We start from the raw sequence: 19,085 nt of genomic DNA, 5'->3' as shown, positions 1-19,085 counted from the left end.
ATTATCTATGTAAACAAACCTCATCACTTGAGAAGGTAGGTGATGCGGACGTCGTGGAAGACATTTTGTCCCATAACGCTCGCCGTACTGTTGGGGGGGAGAAGCGGTGGAGGGGAGATGTTCATGTTGCTGCAGTCTGACCGCTAGATGTCGCTAAAAGTTACACACTGTAGCTTTAACAGAGACCAAATTTAAAATGATGTGCAAATCCTGGTACTTTAAATTATTATACAAATTAAATCCAGGCATAAGAAAAAAAATGTTCCAGATCAGTTTTCTTTTTAACATTAAACTTATAAAACCAATCCTGACAGTAGATCAGGTATACCTTTTAAAACTAAACTATATTTATTCCTCACAGTATACTAACTTGACCTCCAAATATCATGGTAGGTTCACCAGATATAAAATACAAGTAAGCTTGTGTACAAAATCAGCTACGTTTTATTTGAAGTACCTTTGTTTAAAACAAGCTTGTTAGTTATTTAGTGAAGTTACCCAAGTGAATGCAGCTGAGATAATGAACTAGTTACTACCCGCCTCTGAAGGTTAGAACAATGTTAACCAGTTGCTGTTTTGCCTCAAACACTACAGATAAAACTGAATTTTCTGCAGGCATTTTCTACTAACAGAGCATGCATCAAAAATGAAAGCGTGGTAAGAGGACACATCTTGCACTAAAAAAAAATCCTCATAAACGACATCAGCAGTAGCTTTGAAATTTGGACTACAGATTTACTGAGAACAGAAAACTTTCAGCTGCTCCATGCTTTAAAGAGAACATTTTTATTATTTCCTCTTAGGCAATAAGCAAATATACATCATTCCATTGTTTAAAGAACGAAATTTTTCATTTTGGTTTAACAATACAAAAGACTCTTCTTGCTTCTGACAAGCAGGTTTGATGACATGTTTATCCGCCATAAAAAACAACTGGCAGCCCAATTGTAGTGTTTGTGTTCTGAAAAATATTTTAAGGGAGATTCTAAGATTAAGGCAAAGTAGTTTTTGTGATGAAATAAAAAAATAAATAAATAGAAATGAGGTTTGTTTTCCTCCCCAAAATACTCTACTGATAAATCCAACTTTTAGCCTGTTAAACAACTTTTGCTATTTAAAAAAAAAAAGCAAAACACATTTTCTTCATATAAATTACAGCTGGTTTTTAAAATAAACCTCAAATGGTCTTAAATCCATAATGAGAAAAATACTTAACTTTAGCAAATATAATTCCCTCATTGTTTGTACTTCATTCAAATGCAATTACTGCTAAAACGAAGGTCTGGACAAATGTTTATTTTTGCAGTTCTTCATGGATACCACAATGTGATGCAGCTATGTTTGTTTTGGATCCCTTCATGAATATGACAAAAATCAAATTTTAATGTTAGTGATTCATTGTTCAGCTTACTGTAAGACACTGCCTGGAGCTATTTCTTGTGTGTCTACTTGGAACCAGCATTGCTGTATAAAAACCCACAGCTCTGGAGTAGTAGTATATATCAGAATAGCAGATGGAAAAAAAAAAAAGAAAAAAAAAAGGATTTCCTGGGCAAAGTGACTTAGAGATTTATGGAAGGATATTTGTATGTTTTCAAAAAAGAATCCCCTATTGCTATGATATTTACCATGACACTCCCCATCAAAGATTAGTGCCTTCTAAGATGTTGTTCAGTAACACAGTCTTAAGTATGGAATGATTAGTAAGATCAAGGTCTGAAAATGTTTTAAAAAGTTTGTTTTAAAATTCCAAAATGAATTACAGATATTTTCTTTCTAAGGTTTAAATTTATCTTCCTGTAAATTGTTGCATAGCAAAAGTAGGACTAATAATGATTTTTTTTCTTACTTATATACAGAAAAACTTTTCAAATTCTTACCAGTATGTCTTATAAGGAGAAAACACAAAGAGTCATGGGGTGAAAAATAAAGTTGTAGCACCCAATTCAAACCATAATTATTAAGCTAATAATTACAGTTTGTGTTAAGCCACTGCAAGGATACTTTCTTTGAATTGAAGCCATTGACTATCCTTCTTATACTTTCATTTGCTCTTTAAAATCTCTTCTTAATTTTTCAGTTTATTAATTAAAATCAGAATTAAAAAATATATATTATATTAGTATTGCAGGCGTAATAACAATTTTATATTTATCATGAAATCACTTAATGCACTATGCATAATGTGAATAAATGTAAAGACTGCAAAAGGTTGAGCTAATTATTTAAGTGCCAGGTATTTAGTTTTTTCTATAATTAAATATATTTAGTGACACCTGAGAGGAGTTAAGTTGTTCATGTTACTAAAAAAAATAAAACCAAGTCGCTTTATGGCCAAAGGTGCATTCAACAGCACACCTTGTAATTTTTGGGCACTATGGGAGCTAGACCTGGAACTGCCCGTATTTTGCTTCTACTAAAAATCGAAAATATTACCAGATACGACTCTATACTAGGAGCTAAGTGTTAACTTACCAGTCTAATAAATAAAGTTCTTTCAGCCTATGCCAACAAATAAACTCCTTTCCATGTTTGACTCTTGTTTTTCCTTTTTACGTTTTCCCTATTTAGCCTCCACAGAAGGTTAATGTTTTTTTCCTTGCCTTAGCCATGACCAGTAGTCGAGCAGGCAGAGAAGAACAAAAGCCTTACAGTAGCTCCATAAATATATAAGAGCATGTGGCCATACATTCTTGCAGGTCACATGACCTGGCCAATGATGGTGCGTCTTCTCCCAACTTACATAGTCGGTATTATAAAAGGAGAGCCGCGCTCGTAGCATTGATACTGTCAAGTGCTGTATATTGGAGTGAGGAATCATTTAAAATAACTATTATATATATTAACTCTTTAGGTCACAAAGTCCACGATGTGCTTTGATTTGATAAAATCTTAAAAATGTGACTTTTTTTTTACAGTAGCTACACTGACTCACCCTTATCTGGGATCTATGTTTTTATGGACTAAAAGGAGAAATATTTTTTTTTTACTATTGCTAAGTGGATGTTATATGTTTCTCTGAAAGATGTGCAGCACTAATAAACTATTATCATAAAACAGATAAACAATTCAGACATGTCTTATAACATTGCCAAAGATAACATTCTAGATGAACCAAGAATAAACCACACAGAGACATAGATTCACTGCAGACAGCTAATTGGTCTGGTCAGCTTTGCTGTTGTTTAAAACTTCAGCGCACACTTACAGTACCTATATAACCTGAATCACATTCCGGTGAAAATGGATCCCATACTGCAAGTATGGTCGATAATCACATACAGCAGGTCCAAGGTTTCCTCCTCAAGCTCCCAAGGGATAACCTTCTGCAACCTTTAAGTATGTCTCTGCTCCAACACACCAGTATAAAATGACTGAATCACCTCCTCAATATGTTCTGCACAGATTTACAGTACATGAACAAACTCATACTTTACAATTGCTTACTTTAGATAAGGGTTTTCTGTAGCTGTAAGTAGAGTGTGACGGTTGATCTTTTCTATATCAAGCAGATGTGTTATTTAATTTTTGCAAAAAGAAAAAAGGGATAATTCTATTTTTTTTTTTATTCTGAATAACGCTGGGCTCATGCTGACAGGTTGCAGTCTGGAATTTAGTGCAATTTAAGGCAAACAGACACTCTTACACTCACAGACAGAGCCTGGCCCACCTATAGCACCAATTGGAGGAACGGGACTTGCAAGAACAGAAGTCCAAATGAGCTCATGATCTTTCCAGGAGTTTTGGGCAAAACTGATGATCCCTGTACTTAAATATATTTTTTAATCCTCCTCTTTCTATTCATGTTTCTATTTTGTCATTTTATTTTGACTAGGAAAAAAGCATTTGTTGGTTGGTTTATTTTATTTTGAATTTCAATGGAACCCTCCATCCTAGGTGCCTCACTTTTCCTGTTTGGCTCGTAAAGCTCAAGAGCTTGATCCAGTGTCCTTCCTTGTTGAATCCTTCCATTGAGTGTACACAGAAATTCTAAAGATTTGGGTTCCTTGGGTGCACTGCAGCTGCACCATAGTTAGTGTGAACCTGGTGTAAAGGTCATCCCTTTCACATACTTTTTATTTATGGAAATCATGTGTTTTAACATGATTGAAGGTACTTGCAGCGACAAGTGTGTTTTCAACAATGCAAATGTTTGGTATATTCTTATAGAATACAGACTTACAGTCTTGTCTCATGTCAAAATATTAGCAAATTACTATCAGAACAGTAACAAGATAAATTTTCTCTGAGTCAATACAATGGTACTTAAACCCACCGCTCTCCACCTGCAGACATGAACTTGCATGGTTCTGAAATCTGTTCTCTGTTAGACACAGATTTTGTTATGTACTCAGGAAGTAACCTTTGGCTTATAAATGATAGCAGTAGGTCAGATTCCAGAAGCAAAAAGTGAAGATACAGATAAATGAAATACAGACAGAAAAGAGAAGTAAACAAGGACAAAATATAACAAGACAGACCGAGTTCTTTACTCAAACATCTGCCTCAGTTTGTTGCTTTAATTTTCCACATGCACCAAGGCTACTTTGATTCACCTCTTGTTCGTTTTCCCAGAACTAATGGAAAAAACATCTGTTGAAAATGATCTGTCTGTATACGCTCATTACATTCAGTGCTGACCTAATAATTAGAGTCAGATCCTTCTTAACACTTTTTTTACTGGAATTGGTTAACTTACCTCAGAAGTATATGAGCAGAATACTGCTGAAATAGGAATCCACCAGGGAAAAATTAATACATAGGCACCATATCTAAATGTTTCTGTCAGCAGACAATCCCAGAAAGACCAATCTTTTTGATGTTTAATTAAAAATAAATCTGAAGTTTTAAAATCCTTACATGTGGGCTACAAAGTTAAGGAAGGTTGAAGTTCCCCCTATGCTTTAACTAAATACATCTAGTTAAAGCAAGTTAAGGAAATCAAATTCCTTTGATTTTGACCTCTGCAACCCTTGTAATAGTGAAGGTGGTTTTGTGTAGCATATCTCTAATCAACTGATAATATACTGGGGAATAAAGTGCTTCAGCAAAATGTAAGAGTGCCTTGTGTTTGTGCACCAAAAATAAGACAGCAATCCACAGCACAAAGGATATGGGATAAATGACATAATAAAAACAGGATAATAGCAGTATTTACAAGCCTGCATTTCTTGTTAGAAAAAAAGCAAGAAGTCAGGTTGTGATAGTGAAAATAAATCCTTATTGTTCTAGCTGACAATCTGACTACCTTAGCTGTGATGTACTTACTGTTTTCTTTTCTTTCTTTTTTTTTTTTTTATAATTATTATAATTTTTTTTTTTTACTTACTTTGTACTTACTGTTTTCACCACAGCGACAGACCGAGAAAAAAAACTGCCCATGAGTTTGTTAGTGAGTTTGTTTTAACAGCTCCTGACCAGGATATGTTCGGTCAGCAGAGATGTTAGTTACCTTTCTTTTGGCCCTAGACTTGAACAGGTCCTGGTGGTTGTTGGTGTTGTTTACCTTTTTGGAGTTACTATATCCTGCATGTCAGATTCCACATAATAAGGAAAAGCTTACTAGCTGACATTAACATATTAGCCTGCGGAGAAGTTGTGGTTGGCTCTGGAAACCAATGCTACCTTGTTCCTCTGTATCTGCTGCTGCATGTCTGTCATGCTTCATTTGTAACTTTATTTTACTGTTGACTTTCAGTTTTATGTCAGATATTAAACCTGGTGGGGTACACAGGTAAAGCCAGCTCGAAGGGCTTTTGTTTAAGACACTTGTACTTTTCTACACCTGATTATCCCAATCATAGATAATCTACTCAATCCTTCTTTACCCATAGATCACAACATAGTAATCCCCCTATATTTCCATCAAAGGTTTTAATAAGATTCTGCAGTGTTTAGAAAAAAGGTTACACAAACCAACTGCATTGGTTAAAAATAGAGCATGCGAATTTACTATGAAATATAGGACATTTCCTTTCGTTTTAACAGGATGTGGGCCTTTTACCTGGTGTGAGAAAGCTGGGCTATGCAGACGACTATTTCACCTAGAGAAGCTGGATATGTATACCTCAAACTGGAAGACTTCAAAAATAAAGCCATAATTCAAAGGAATCAAATGAGAGAGAAACTGTAACCATCAGTATTCAACTACAACTGTTCATATCAAGCAAAAATGACACAAGGCCATTTTCGGTCAAAGAAATCCCAAGTAACTTTTTAAATAAAGACTAATGGTTGCTTAAGTAAGATTGAGGTTTATTCTAAGAATATTCTTAGCTGTCTCTGTTCAAAAAGACCAATTAAGGTCTATTTTCGAGATCATAGAAACTTTCATACACTTTTAAGGTTTAATCATTGAGTAGGAGACATACTTGTTCTGTCTGTTGGCTGTTCTCATTTAGCCATTGAAGCCTGTGACTAAATTTAGACGACTTTTTGCCCAAGTTCTTTAGTCCATCCATCTTCCTACAGTTTTTTTTCCAAACCTTTGTCTTGTTCAGGGTCGTAAGGGTCTAGAGTCTATGTCAGCTGTCATCAGGCGATAAACTGGGAACATAACAAATGATAGGTTGGCAGTCCATCACAGGAACAACAAAGAACACTCAGTAGAAAAAAATATGAGACTCATCTAGATCACAGTTCCAAAATAAACATACAACTATTAACCCACCTTTGAGGATCATACATGTCAATCCATTAAGGTTACAAGGTTGTAAGTGCTTTTAGAATATACAGCTGGGACTGTTGTGTCAAAAGGGCATGGCATATCACCAATCAATACTGACATGTAGATGTTTGTGCATATAAAACATTTCTTCTGTTCCTAGAAATATCTAGCTTGGATTTGAGTTGCAAGAATCATGGTGTTTTGAAAATCCATTCATGTGAACTAAAAAAATTAAAATCAATCAGTCCAAAAGAAATGTACCTCAGCTGGGTCAACATAGAGGTTATCATGTAAAATCTGGATAGAATATCTGCCTTTACAACGGATCAAAAACTTAATTGGCATTTCTTAAGGAAATACCACTGCCTGAAGTCCAATATTTAATACTGTATATAACTTTACTTTACTTAATGTGCTAGACATGTTACTTTACTGGTATCCTTTTGCATGAACTCTCATGACCTCAACATATTCATTATCCAGTACACCCAGACTCTTGATTGAAAGTATCGTCTAAACTGGCAATGCATGCTTATCTGCACTTCTGAGTTTGATTCACAGTAAACTCATCAATGTTATTAGATAATCAGATGTAGCTAGAGCATCAATAAATGTACACATTTTAAAGGGATGAACATAAAAGTCCACAATGAAAGATTCAAGAACATCTTGTGGACCCGAAGTTGACATCTAACTGTGTGCCTCATGGTTCCCTGTGAGGGGCGCTCAAAGAGTACGGAGTTAGGATCCTTTACTAGGGGCTATCCAGTGTCTGTACAAGTGGAGCAAGAGTTTAGTCCGCAGTGCTGGCATTAAGTTGGACCTGTACTTGGCGCATTTTGGACTCTGACAGTGCTGCCCTCTGTCACAGGTCCTGTTCATAACCTTTATGGACAGGATTCTTATGTTTGGCCCAGGGCTGGAGTGGGTCTGGTTTTGGGACCAGCGGTTATGGTCCCTGCTTTTTGTGGATGATGTGGTTATATTCGGTCCCTCCTGCAAAGACCTACAGGAGGCACTGGGGTGGGTCGGAGCTACAGTAATTGGTAACCGGATGGGAGGAGAATTAGCTCCTCCAACTCAGAGGCAATTGTTCCCCACTAGAAAAAGGTGGCTTTTCCAGTTCAGGTTGGATGAGAGTACCTGCCTCAAGTTGAGAAGTTCAAGTGTCCTCGGGTTTTGTGCATGCTTAGAGGAGAATGGAGTGGGAGATTGATAGACCCATCATTGCAGCTGCTGCTATAATGAAACTGTTGAACCAAACTATTGGGCTTGAGGAGAAAGCTGAGAGAAAAGGTCAATCTCTCAATTTACCAGTCGGTCTAAGTTCCTACCCACAGCGATGATCATAAAAATCTGTATCGTATGTGAAAGATTGAGATACTAAATCAGACTTTTCCGCAGAGTGGCTGGGCAATCACTTTGAGGTGGGTTGAGGAACTCAATCATTTGGGATAGGCTCGTAGTAGAGTTAGTTGTTCTTCACATCAAGAGGAGTAAGCTGTGATGGCTCAGACATCTTTGTCTGATGTACCTCCCTCCGGAGGTGTTTTAGGCACATCCCACCATGAGGTGGCCCGAGGGATGAACCAGGACACTCTGGAGGGACTATGTCTCTTCACTGGCCTGGTGTCTTGGGAAAGGGAAGTATGGGAGTCTCTACTGAGACTGCTTCCCCAATAACTCAGTCCCAGATAAAGCAGAAGACGACCAGTACGACAATATGTACCATACTCCGAGTCTTCACTCAAACAAGAGGAAACATGCATTTAGCTGTGTTTCCAAATTATGTGCTTATTTTGAGCTAAGATGTTAAAAATGTGAATCAGATGTGTTCCTATCAATTGGAGCGAATTGCCAAGTCAATACAAAGTGTGATGTAATCATATGTTTATAACTTAAGTTGAAATGTATGATTTGACCTAACATTTAGGAATATATTTTTCACCTTGCTTGATTTTTTTTATGTCAACTTAATGTAATCATAGGGAATCTATAATTTTGGAATATTAAGATTTTTTAAACATCTAGGTGCTTTTAATGACAACCTCTCACCAGACACCAGGCTCTTAAATCGATACAGACAATTTGATAAAATTTATGAAAAAAAACTGAGTTTATGGCAGCATGTTGATGGCTGAACTCAGTTCATATATCTTGTTATTCAGCTGAAATATTAACACTATTTACAGAGAAGAAAAGTTTCATTATAAAAAGTGAAAGATGCAATGAACAAATAATAATTGAAATATTTTATATTCAAACAGTAGGATTTCTTTCCCAGTAAAACAATCTTCACAAGTCAGTCTCATTTATGTGTAAGGGAGCAAGCTGACCTGGCTGTCATCCCGCTCGATAATTATTACCAGTGGTTGACAGCGGGAGGAAATGCACTACACTGAGCTGTTGAGAGACTCAGGAAAACTGTTTGTCTTTCTCAGTTTTTCCCCTGCGCCACCACCCCCCCTTCATTTTCTTTGCTCTACCTACCTCCGCCTCTGCTGCTGTCAGTCTCTCCTCACCCGCTTATAATCTGATGCAGTTTTCATCACACCGACAGATGTTTGTGTTTGTTTGAGAGAAGTGTTGACATGATGCTCCTGCTCATCTTTTAACAGGGACTTGTAACTAATGACTAATGCATCCCCTGGATGGGAGAAGTTACTGTAAACTAACCTCGTCATGATGGAAAGTGATGCTCACATTTCAGGGTTTGAGCCACATGTGTTTCCTTCACCGTTTGCTACAGCCAAGTGTAGTAATGTTGCATGTCAATGCTACTAAAGTCTGCTTAGTACATTATTATAGCTAGCTGCCTGACGAAACTTTCCTGCTGGCCAAAGAAATTTGTTGTCAGTACCAGTAACTGACTGAGCTTCAATTCCAATGACAAAGCGATACGTCTGTATCTGAAAAGCTTTGATCTCATGTGTCCAGGAGATGTTTTTCTATAACAGCAGCTAGGCAACATGTAACTTCCCTTCTCTTGTTTACATTGTAGGCATTACAGTAACGTTTCCCTGCCTGAACAAGGATTTGTTTATCCTGTTAGTGCTTTGTCACGCTTGTGCCATCATGGCATTTGAAAAGGAGAAATTGCACAATCAAAATGTTTTTCATTCACTAGTTGGCAAAGCATTACACAAAGCTTACTGGGAAAAGGGAAATCTCACTTTCCAGTAAACTACGCAGGGCAGCTTCTGCAAAGTCTGCCACCATAGGAATTATCCTTGGAGTCATTTTCTTATTGCATGATTCATAAGAGTTTATTATTTAATTGTTTTATTTGCATCACTGTGCTAAAACGTGACTCAGACACTGTCTGCTATTTCTGTTACTGTAAGGACTATGGATTTTCTTTGTCATTATTTGGACACAAAGTCATCCCGTTCAAGCTTTTGTTATTTCAGATATTTCTTGTCATGTAATATGCAAATAAGTGATGCCTTTGCACAAAATAGAAAAATGTTTCATTCCTAAAGTAGGGAGAGAGAGATGTAAAACACAGATTTAAATTGTTGCAGAAAAGTAACCAGAATCTTATCTGAGATGTAACATTTGGCAATTTTGACTTTTGCACCATTTGTTTTTATCTACGCTACGTGTTTATGCTGCAAAATGACCTGTTTTTACAACAGTTTATAACAGAGACTGCTTCCTTTGGATTCGGAAGCAAGGAAATGTTGCTGTTTTGTTCACCTTCCCAAAGTCCAATGTTATTTTAAGTTTATAAATGCAAACAAAAAAAAAATAAGAACACATCTGTATCTTTTCTGCATTAAAGAATAATGTCATGCATTTCTGTGATGTGCATGTTTGTTAGCCTGTATAAAGTGTTATTGGGAGAGGTTCAGATGCATAGTCAGAGAGATTTTGAGTAAGTATTGAGGTAATCCTATAACTCATAGGTGTTCTCTAAACCTCTCTGACCCCTGTGCTCCTGGGACCCAATGTTTACGCTGGCTCCACCGGCATTAAACACACGCCACATATTTTTAACATTAAGATCCTCCAGGCTCACCTCGGGCTGTGTAAATAGTCGGCTGCCCGTCAGCCTGGATCAGTCAGTTTACTGCATGTTTGGACCACCTCCTGCTCAGTATATGTGAACCTAAGTGTGTTTGATTGTGTTTAGTAAAGTTAAAAGATATCAATTTTTAATCAGTTTGTCAAAACAATAGCTCTCTGCATCACCCAAGATTACTTGATTGTTTTGCAGATAAAATGCAAAACTAATCCTTCCCTGGAGCTTCAGTTTATATTTGATTTGCTAAATACAGTTACAGAGCAGGAAAGGATTCTGCTAAAGGAATCATTGCATTATTTTTTATTCTCTAGGAAAATACTGGACGATATTTCCAAACAAAAGCAACAGGATGTAAAAGTCATAGTCTGCAATTTAAGGTTTGACCACTAACTTATCACATAGGACTAAAAAGTACTTTTTTCGCTCATAATGGAACCAGTACGATAATGAATTAAAACTCAAGAACGTTTATATTTTCCCTAAAATGAAATACAGCTCTACTACATTAACAACCACATATGTTATTGCTTCATATACAGTTCTCGAAATAACTATTCATACCACTTCACCTTGCTGCAATTTCTCACATTACTATCAGAAACTTAAACATATTTTATTGAGACTTTGTGTAAAAGACCATTGCACATCTTTTCATAGTTTGGAAATGGAAGAGAAAGTAATGTCATTTTTGGACTTTAAATAAATGTAATTTTAAAAATAAATGTCTAAGAAGTGTATCAAGAATTAGAATTAAGCCCACTTGGTTCTAAAACATCTAAATACAATCCAGTGCAAACACCTCCTGAACTTTATTTATTAATATATGAAGTTATTGATAGTTTTATGTGGGGTTTGGCTATGAGACAATACCCCAGGTTTTTAACATCTCCCTGTGCAAGACTGAATCAATCAACTACAGAAATTGGCAAAAATTTGGCTCAGCAAAAATGTGGAAGATGATGGTCTGGTCAGATGAAACAAAACTGCAAATGCTTTATGTGGCAGCACACTAACTCTGCACATTACTATGAGCATGCCCACAGTCAGATATTTTGGTGGATGCATCATGCCACCTGACATCATGCTGTAAAGAGACCGCTCTTTTTGAAGGGCATGAAATCTATTCAGCGTAGATAGGAAGATGGGTGCAGCTAAATGAAAAGTAATCTCAGAGGAACAACATGTAAAAGCTGCTACAAACTTTGGTGCCATAAGCAGAAAATGACCCTGATCATTGGGGCAAGACTATGATAGAATGGTCTTGGTTAAATATCCAGATTTATATCTATCAGCCCAGATCAAGATGAAATTTTATGTAGATTTTGTTGTTTAAACTGAGCAGTGTTTTGCGAGAGGATAAACTATTATTTTGGATATCAGGTTCCACAATAGAAAAATCTGAGAATGCCGGTTTAATGTATCAGTGTGTATAGACAAGCTTGCATGCTTTATTTTGCAGTGATGTTGTAGCTCAACCTACCTCTGTAACTTGCATATGCCTCTTTGCTTCATGTTGCTGGGTTGACCTCACATGATCTCTCTGTGCAACAGTAGTGTTTTTTTCTGTGGTTTTGGGAGGAAAAGACCAATGGCCTTGAGCATGTATTGTGTATGTGTGTACTAGTTTGAGGAATTGCCAAAATATTTTTGTGTATAAATGTGTAACGCTGGTAAAAACTTACTTCAAATATACTGATGCTTTAATTACATTTAAAATGGTTGAAAATTATTCATTCAAGGGGTGTAAATGAATGCAACTGACCTTATTCCAACGTTTATTAAGAAAGTATGTTAATCTAATGTGACATTCAGTCAACATGCACTAAAGCTTGCAGCATAGAGCCATTTATCATATTCAGCACATAAAACAGAACTTAGACAAAGATTGATTGCTTTTCAATTTCCAAAAAACAAATCAAAATCGAAGAAAAATAAACAGGATCTGAAAAGGTTGAAGTTTTATTAAAACTTTTGCCTTGTATGTTAAAACTGCCTTGGACATTACCAAATGTGGAATTTGTAGTTTATAGCAAATATAATCATAGCCTTGAACTAGCTTGTGGGAAAATACCTGAGCAGGAATTCAAAATGCAAAATCTCCCCTCTGTGGCCCAGTTATGATTTCTGAGGGGAAGACAGCCAATGACATTTTGATATGTCTCAGCTGCTTGTCCTTGCAAGCTGGTGTATACAATGCTAGGAGTACTGTCTCCTAATGGATCTTACTACATTGCAAAAGATTTTCCAGAGGACTTTGGTGCCTCAAAAGGTAAAATTAAATACAGAGGCGGTAGTGTTTTTGCAAAAAAATATACCATTGACCACTAACTGCTTCCTGAGCTTAGCTATATCCAACCACGAGGGTCCAACCTTCACAGCAAGACAATAACATTAAACTTGCAGAGGTAAATATTTGCAACACCCATAAACTTTGTGGCAGTCCAACACTGCCACTGTAACAACAAGATGCAACAAAGCATTGTAAATAAATACTGACAGGTCAGCTTCAACTCACCTCCCTGACCCCCTAAAGGTTTGCATGTCTGGAAGAAATATGTTCATAGACAACTTGATATCTAACTATGCAAACCATTCGAACAATCAGATCACATACACATGCATTGGATATATGTTGGTGGAAGTAATACCACATTTGAAAACATGTGTTCATATTCTTTGAGTGGTGCAAGCTTGATGTCTGCACAATAAAGGTGGTATTTTATATTTATTGAGGTGTGGAATGCCACAGATATTGATATCTATATGTCCTACGGTACAGTTTTTTTTATTGTTTTACATAATTTGCATTGGACAAATCAAATGTACAGAAAAAGTGCTTTTGATTTTTTTCTTTATACTGTCTAGCCAGCTGTAGACAGCTTGTTTTTTTGAGGTTTAAACGTTGATTAAAGTGATGACCATGTTACTTTTCCATGCTACCTTTTGCTTTTCTCTGAAGATATAAGACATAACATAATTTGTCTTACTATTATACTATATGAATAAATTGAATATGAAATTTAATTTTAACTAGTCTTTGTACTCTCCATGTGTATCACAGAGCTGTGGTTCAGAGGGTCCAGGTGGCAGGTATGAGGGGCCCAGTCTTTGTTGGAGTTTGGCTTTAAAGTCTACAGGACTCTCTACTTCAGCTGGACACATTCCACAGGTACTTAAAACCTAGCAAAGCAATCCATGAAAAAAGAAAAAAACACAGGGAAAGAACTGGTAAGGGATAACCTACCCTATTAAAAACTGCATCATCTTTCTTTTTCTGTATTATGTAATGAAATAATTTCCATTTGGTGTAGTTTAAGTTTCTTGAACAAGTATTCTCACTCCTGGAACCTTTCTACATTATATCATGTTACAAAACCAAAATTGGATGAAGTCTATTGGAATTTCATATAATGTACTTAGACAAAATGCTAGACCGCTCTTAAATGAACAAAAACTGTAAAGGGTCGTCAAATTGTTTTCACAAGGGAAGTTGCTCCATTTTTAGCTTCTAAAGGTGTGCCTGTTGTTACATTTACTGTGCTAATAATAATAAGGGATAATATAATATGGTTTAAATGAAAGAATACTTATAATTGATCAATTTAAAGCAACCCTGAATATCTTTTGACCCAATTATTGCCTAATTTGCGATGTATGAAATTATCTTTTTGGCCAATAAATGGCAAATGGTGTATATCCATTCTCTTTATGGGTGTCGCTTTTAAAAAACCTTCCTATGTAACTTGAGAGGATCCGACCCATCATGGAATGATGAGGTAAATGTGACCATGTCTTCCCAAATAATTCCATGACTTCTGAATCTGCTGGTCAAAAGTGGTCTGCTATCAGATTCCAAAACACAGAAGAAGGTTGTTTAATTTAGCAAAAGAGTCACCAGCTGTTTTCAGGAGGCCTAAAACTGAATTTACAGGTGTCTCCTAGTAGATAAAAGTTACACAGTGTGGCTTTAATCTTTTTGATAAAATATATCTAATAAAGCTGGAAAAAAAATCACATTTTAATATTAATGATTATACATTTTTGTATCTTTGGCACAGGACTTGTGCCCATGAGGTCGTCACCACTGGTCCTGCTCCTCCTGATTGGCGTCCAGGCTGTACTGAATATGGGAGTGGGATTGGACCGGAGCCCTGGAGCAGCCAGTCACAGAGCAGGGCAGAAGGACACAGTGGCAGCCAGGGGACATCTTTCTCAGGGCAAAACTTCACAGCAGAATCATAGGACCACCCATCACAGGACCAAGAGGCTACATCGTTCAGCTTCGCACATGCACAACAGGAGCCCCATTATTGGCCACTCTCCAGCAGGTTCCTCTCCAGACCCCTCTAGTCCAGTGGTGGACCCGAAGCTCTTCTCAAAGAGACATTATCGCCCATCACCCCGTGTTGTTTTTAGTGAGGTAACCCCCTCGCATGATGTTTTGGATGATGAAGATTATGACATTGAAGGGATTAGGGGGGTGAGGGTAAGACGAAGGGCAAGTTCACACACCATGCATCGAGGAGAGTACTCAGTGTGTGACAGCATTAATACCTGGGTGAAAAACAAGACACGAGCCACAGACATATCTGGAAATGAAGTGACAGTACTCTCCAATGTTACAATCAACAACAAAGTAAAGAAACAGCTTTTTTATGAGACCACCTGTAGATCCCCAACACACAGGGGCTCTGCAATCATGAGTGGTGGAAGGCCTGGAGTGCGGGGTGGAAAGCAAAGCTCCAAGTCAGGCAGTTCAGGTTGTCTCGGCATTGACAGCCGCCACTGGAACTCCTACTGCACCAACACACACATATTTGTTAGCGCCCTGACCGTCTTCAAGGAACAGACAGCCTGGCGTTTCATCCGTATCAACGCTGCATGTGTGTGTGTTATCAGCCGGAAGTCTTGGGCAGGAAGACTGAGGCATTGATTGAAGAGGAGCACTGGCCTATAAAAGCAAACACACATTTCTACTAAACAGCCATTGCAACAGCACTGGTAGATTTCACCTCTGCTTTTTGCAGATGACTTGATTTTGTTGGCTCCCTCTAGCCAAGACCTAGAGCATGTACTGGTTATGGTTTTCAGCAAGCATGAAGATCAGCCCCTACGAGTCTGAGTCTATGGTTCGTGGACGAAAAAAAAAGCTTGCCCTCTTGAAGAAAGGAGCTCCTGGCGAAAGTGGAAGAGTTCATGCATCTTGAGTTCCTGTTCACAAGTGAGGGGATAATGGAGCAGTAGATGGACAGATGGATCGGTGCGGCTTCCCCGTAATGCGGATGCTTCACTGGACTGTTATGGTAAAGAGAGAGCTGAGCCAAAAGGAGAAGCTCTCAATTTATCGTTCAGTCTACATCCCTACCCTCACCTATGACCATGAAATCTGGACATTCTGGAGGGACTATATCTCTTTCCTGGCCCTGGAAGACCTTGGGCTTCCCCAAGAGGAGATGGAGACAGTGTTTGGGGAGAGGGAAGTCCAGGCATCTCTGCTAAGACTGCTGCCTCCACTACCTGGTCCTGCAGCTTCCTTGCCAACATACTTCCAACATACACTTCCACTGATAACAGCATTCAACAAACATACAAACACACATATAAATACATTTCTTTATTTAGTTGCTTTTTATTCCTGACCCTACCTCAGTCAAAGAAGTGCTACCAGTTTTAAGTTATAAGGGCCACATATTTATGGTTTATAAGTGTATGTTCATACATAAAAAGTGATTCTGAGTTGTTTAATGTTGTTATTATTTTTGTTGTTGTGCTGTCCATCTCTTTATTTATTAAACACTTAAGTACTTGCCTGCCTGGTTGTGCCTTTTTGATCCCTTTTGGACTTTGGGATATTTTTCTTTTAGAATCATCACTCACTTGCTTTACAGAGCAGATTCCATCTTTTTCTGCTTATTTTGCACTGAAATGCCTAAACTTAAAAATAAGAAATTAGAAAAATAAATATTGCTAATACATGCAAAATGCAAAATAAAGGTTCCTTTTTGTTCCTTGTTGTTTTGTTTGTAGATATCCTGGATGTTTATTAAATGTGATCCTGTAGTAAGGTTGCTCTCCATTTGGAGTAAAGGCTCTTAACAAGAGTCACCCTAGGCCAAAAGCCTTAGATATATCTTTCTGCTCCTCCCCAGACTGATGGATCTCTATAACTAAGTTTCTCATCTCATCTAGTACTGCTTTTCTTCAGTTTGCGATATATATTTATGCAACCATGTTTACTGCGGTCAGTCAGCTTCTGTGCAATCTGTAAATTCTTGTCCCTAAAGGTATGGCAGTGAGGCCTGTTTTTTTGCTAACAAAATAAAGAGAAAAGTATGGTAAATACATTTCATACCTTAATATTCGATAACTAGGTTTTAACACAGGGTCAATTTATTTGTAGAGGTATTTTTTTGTATTGCAAAATTAAATAATATATTAAAAACAGTTTTTCTTTCTCATATGGGTTATCCTTTTTTAAAATTACTATTTTTTGGATGATGTAGCTAATATTCAAGTGAACCAAATGCGTGGAAATTGAAGAAATGTGTTTAAAAAATGTTTTGCTGTACTTTGAAATATTTAATCATCTCTTTTCAACCAACACTTCATCTTTCCAAGGTCATAAAGATCTGTATTTCTCTTTTCACAGCACGAGTTGGTGATAAAAGATCAAATGCTGTAAACTCAAGCATAGAGGCCTCAAAGTTTAGCTTCAAAAAAAGCACAAAGAAAAATAGTTGGGAATGGCTTGAAGAGATGTATATCTCTTGGTAGTTATGTTTTCTTTTAGCTCTCTTTTCTCTTTATTTTTTTATGCAACATAAAGTTTTCTTTTACTTTTTACATGCAAATAACTGAAATTATTAACCTATTATAGGGTTATTTTTTCCCAAAATGAAAACAATCACATGGAGTCAGTAGCAAAGCCCAGTTTAGTAGAGGTATACACAGTTTTTCAAGAATAGCTTCCTCTTTGATTTGATAAGCTACCTTGGTTACAAGCATGAAAGCAAAGATTACAAACATAAATGTCCAATAATTACGGATATTTTACAGTTCTCTGCAAGGTATCATTTCACCTTATTTACCAACTATAACCACTTCAGTGCCAATATGAACGTGAACTGCATGCAAATGTATATATTTAAATACTTTTATACATAGAAAAGATCTCAAAAACCCAACTGCAATAGACACTCCACGCCTACTGAACATACTAAAATATAAACAGAAACGTGGCTGATCTTTTTGACAGAATGACAGAATTTAAATAAAATAAATCTGAGGCCTAAAGACCAGCGTAAAAAGCACTACAAATGTGGGCATCGGCACTCTATAAAGTGTCTCCTACAAATGGAAAATCTTTTAGAATAGATTCCTTTAAGGTCTGTAAAATGTGGTAGCTGCCTTTAGTTTAAATTTTTCATCCGTAGGCAGCAAGGTTAGTAAGCAGAGTAGCTGATACACTTTTTTTGGAGGGTTTATATGAAATGAAATCAGAGACAGACTTGACCTTATCTCAAAGGTAAACAGCGGAACATCTGGACACAGTTGTTTTTGAAACATACCAGAGGAACTTGGGCTGAGCATTTTAAAGGAAAGAGGGAAGACTAGATAATAATTTAAGAACACTGAAATCTACAGGAGGATAATAGATCAACAAACACCAAATATTTGTGACAAGCTAAACATTTCAAGGACACATTACTAGAAATTATGAAGAGAAATATAAACATAATTTTGACAATGTAATGCATTCATTGGTTAAAACATTTTTTTTAATTCATTTAATGTATAGGTACATTTAAAAGGTCATAATCAAGTAAGGCTCCTAAATACATTTCCTATTCTACTGTTGCTTAATTACTCAACGTTTTACAATTCCCTCCACTGATAAGCTATTAGAAGATGCTGATTTCAATTTCCAACAGGGCTGGACACCTACGTATTGTTCAGATACAAATACTTAGTTTATTCACCTTGATGGATCTCAGCTTAAGAGAAAATGTATGGACTATATCATTTAATGAAAAATTAGGAGTGTCATAGTTGGGCAGACTTTGGTTGAGGACCCAAATGCAGAGACAGAAAGAGGCAGAGATTCATTTTTGCTGATTTAATGTAGAACCAAAGGAAACAGAAGGTAAAGTCAAAAAACAAAATGCAGCAAAAGCAAAACAGGAAGGGTCAGAGAAAACATACATGAGGAGCAAGTAACAACCAGAAACCAGCAATGCAATGGTGGTTTATATGGGGAACAGAACAAAGAAAGGACTAATGAACTGATATGGAGCAGGTGTGGATAGAAGTAACTAGAAGGGAGCTAGGGGAAAGGAGACAGGCTCAAGAGGGCAATGGAGACTAACTCAAAAAATGCAGCATGGCTTTATA

General features: G+C 36.9%; 1 protein-coding gene across 3 annotated transcripts in view; it reads left to right on the top strand.

Moving 5' to 3' along the window:
• Positions 1-16,608, top strand: part of LOC107087023 (nerve growth factor-like) — a 31,409-nt gene extending 14,801 nt beyond the window's left edge. Inside the window, exons 2-3 of one of the 3 annotated variants that reach the window (XM_015378353.1) lie at positions 13,756-13,863; positions 14,753-16,605. In XM_015378353.1, coding sequence (XP_015233839.1) covers positions 14,764-15,627 — 864 coding nt within the window. In that variant the 5' untranslated portion in view covers positions 13,756-13,863; positions 14,753-14,763 and the 3' untranslated portion in view covers positions 15,628-16,605. Of the gene's footprint in view, positions 1-13,728; positions 13,864-14,752 lie in introns of all 3 variants that reach the window. The other 2 variants (XM_015378354.1, XM_015378355.1) reach the window with 2 other exon arrangements.
• Positions 16,609-19,085: the final 2,477 nt, after the last annotated feature.

Source organism: Cyprinodon variegatus, unplaced genomic scaffold, assembly GCF_000732505.1.
Source record: "Cyprinodon variegatus isolate N-32 unplaced genomic scaffold, C_variegatus-1.0 Scaffold171, whole genome shotgun sequence".
NCBI lineage: Eukaryota > Metazoa > Chordata > Actinopteri > Cyprinodontiformes > Cyprinodontidae > Cyprinodon > Cyprinodon variegatus.
The sequence above is the reverse complement of the archived record's forward strand: the minus strand, read 5'-3'. Positions and strand labels throughout refer to the sequence as shown.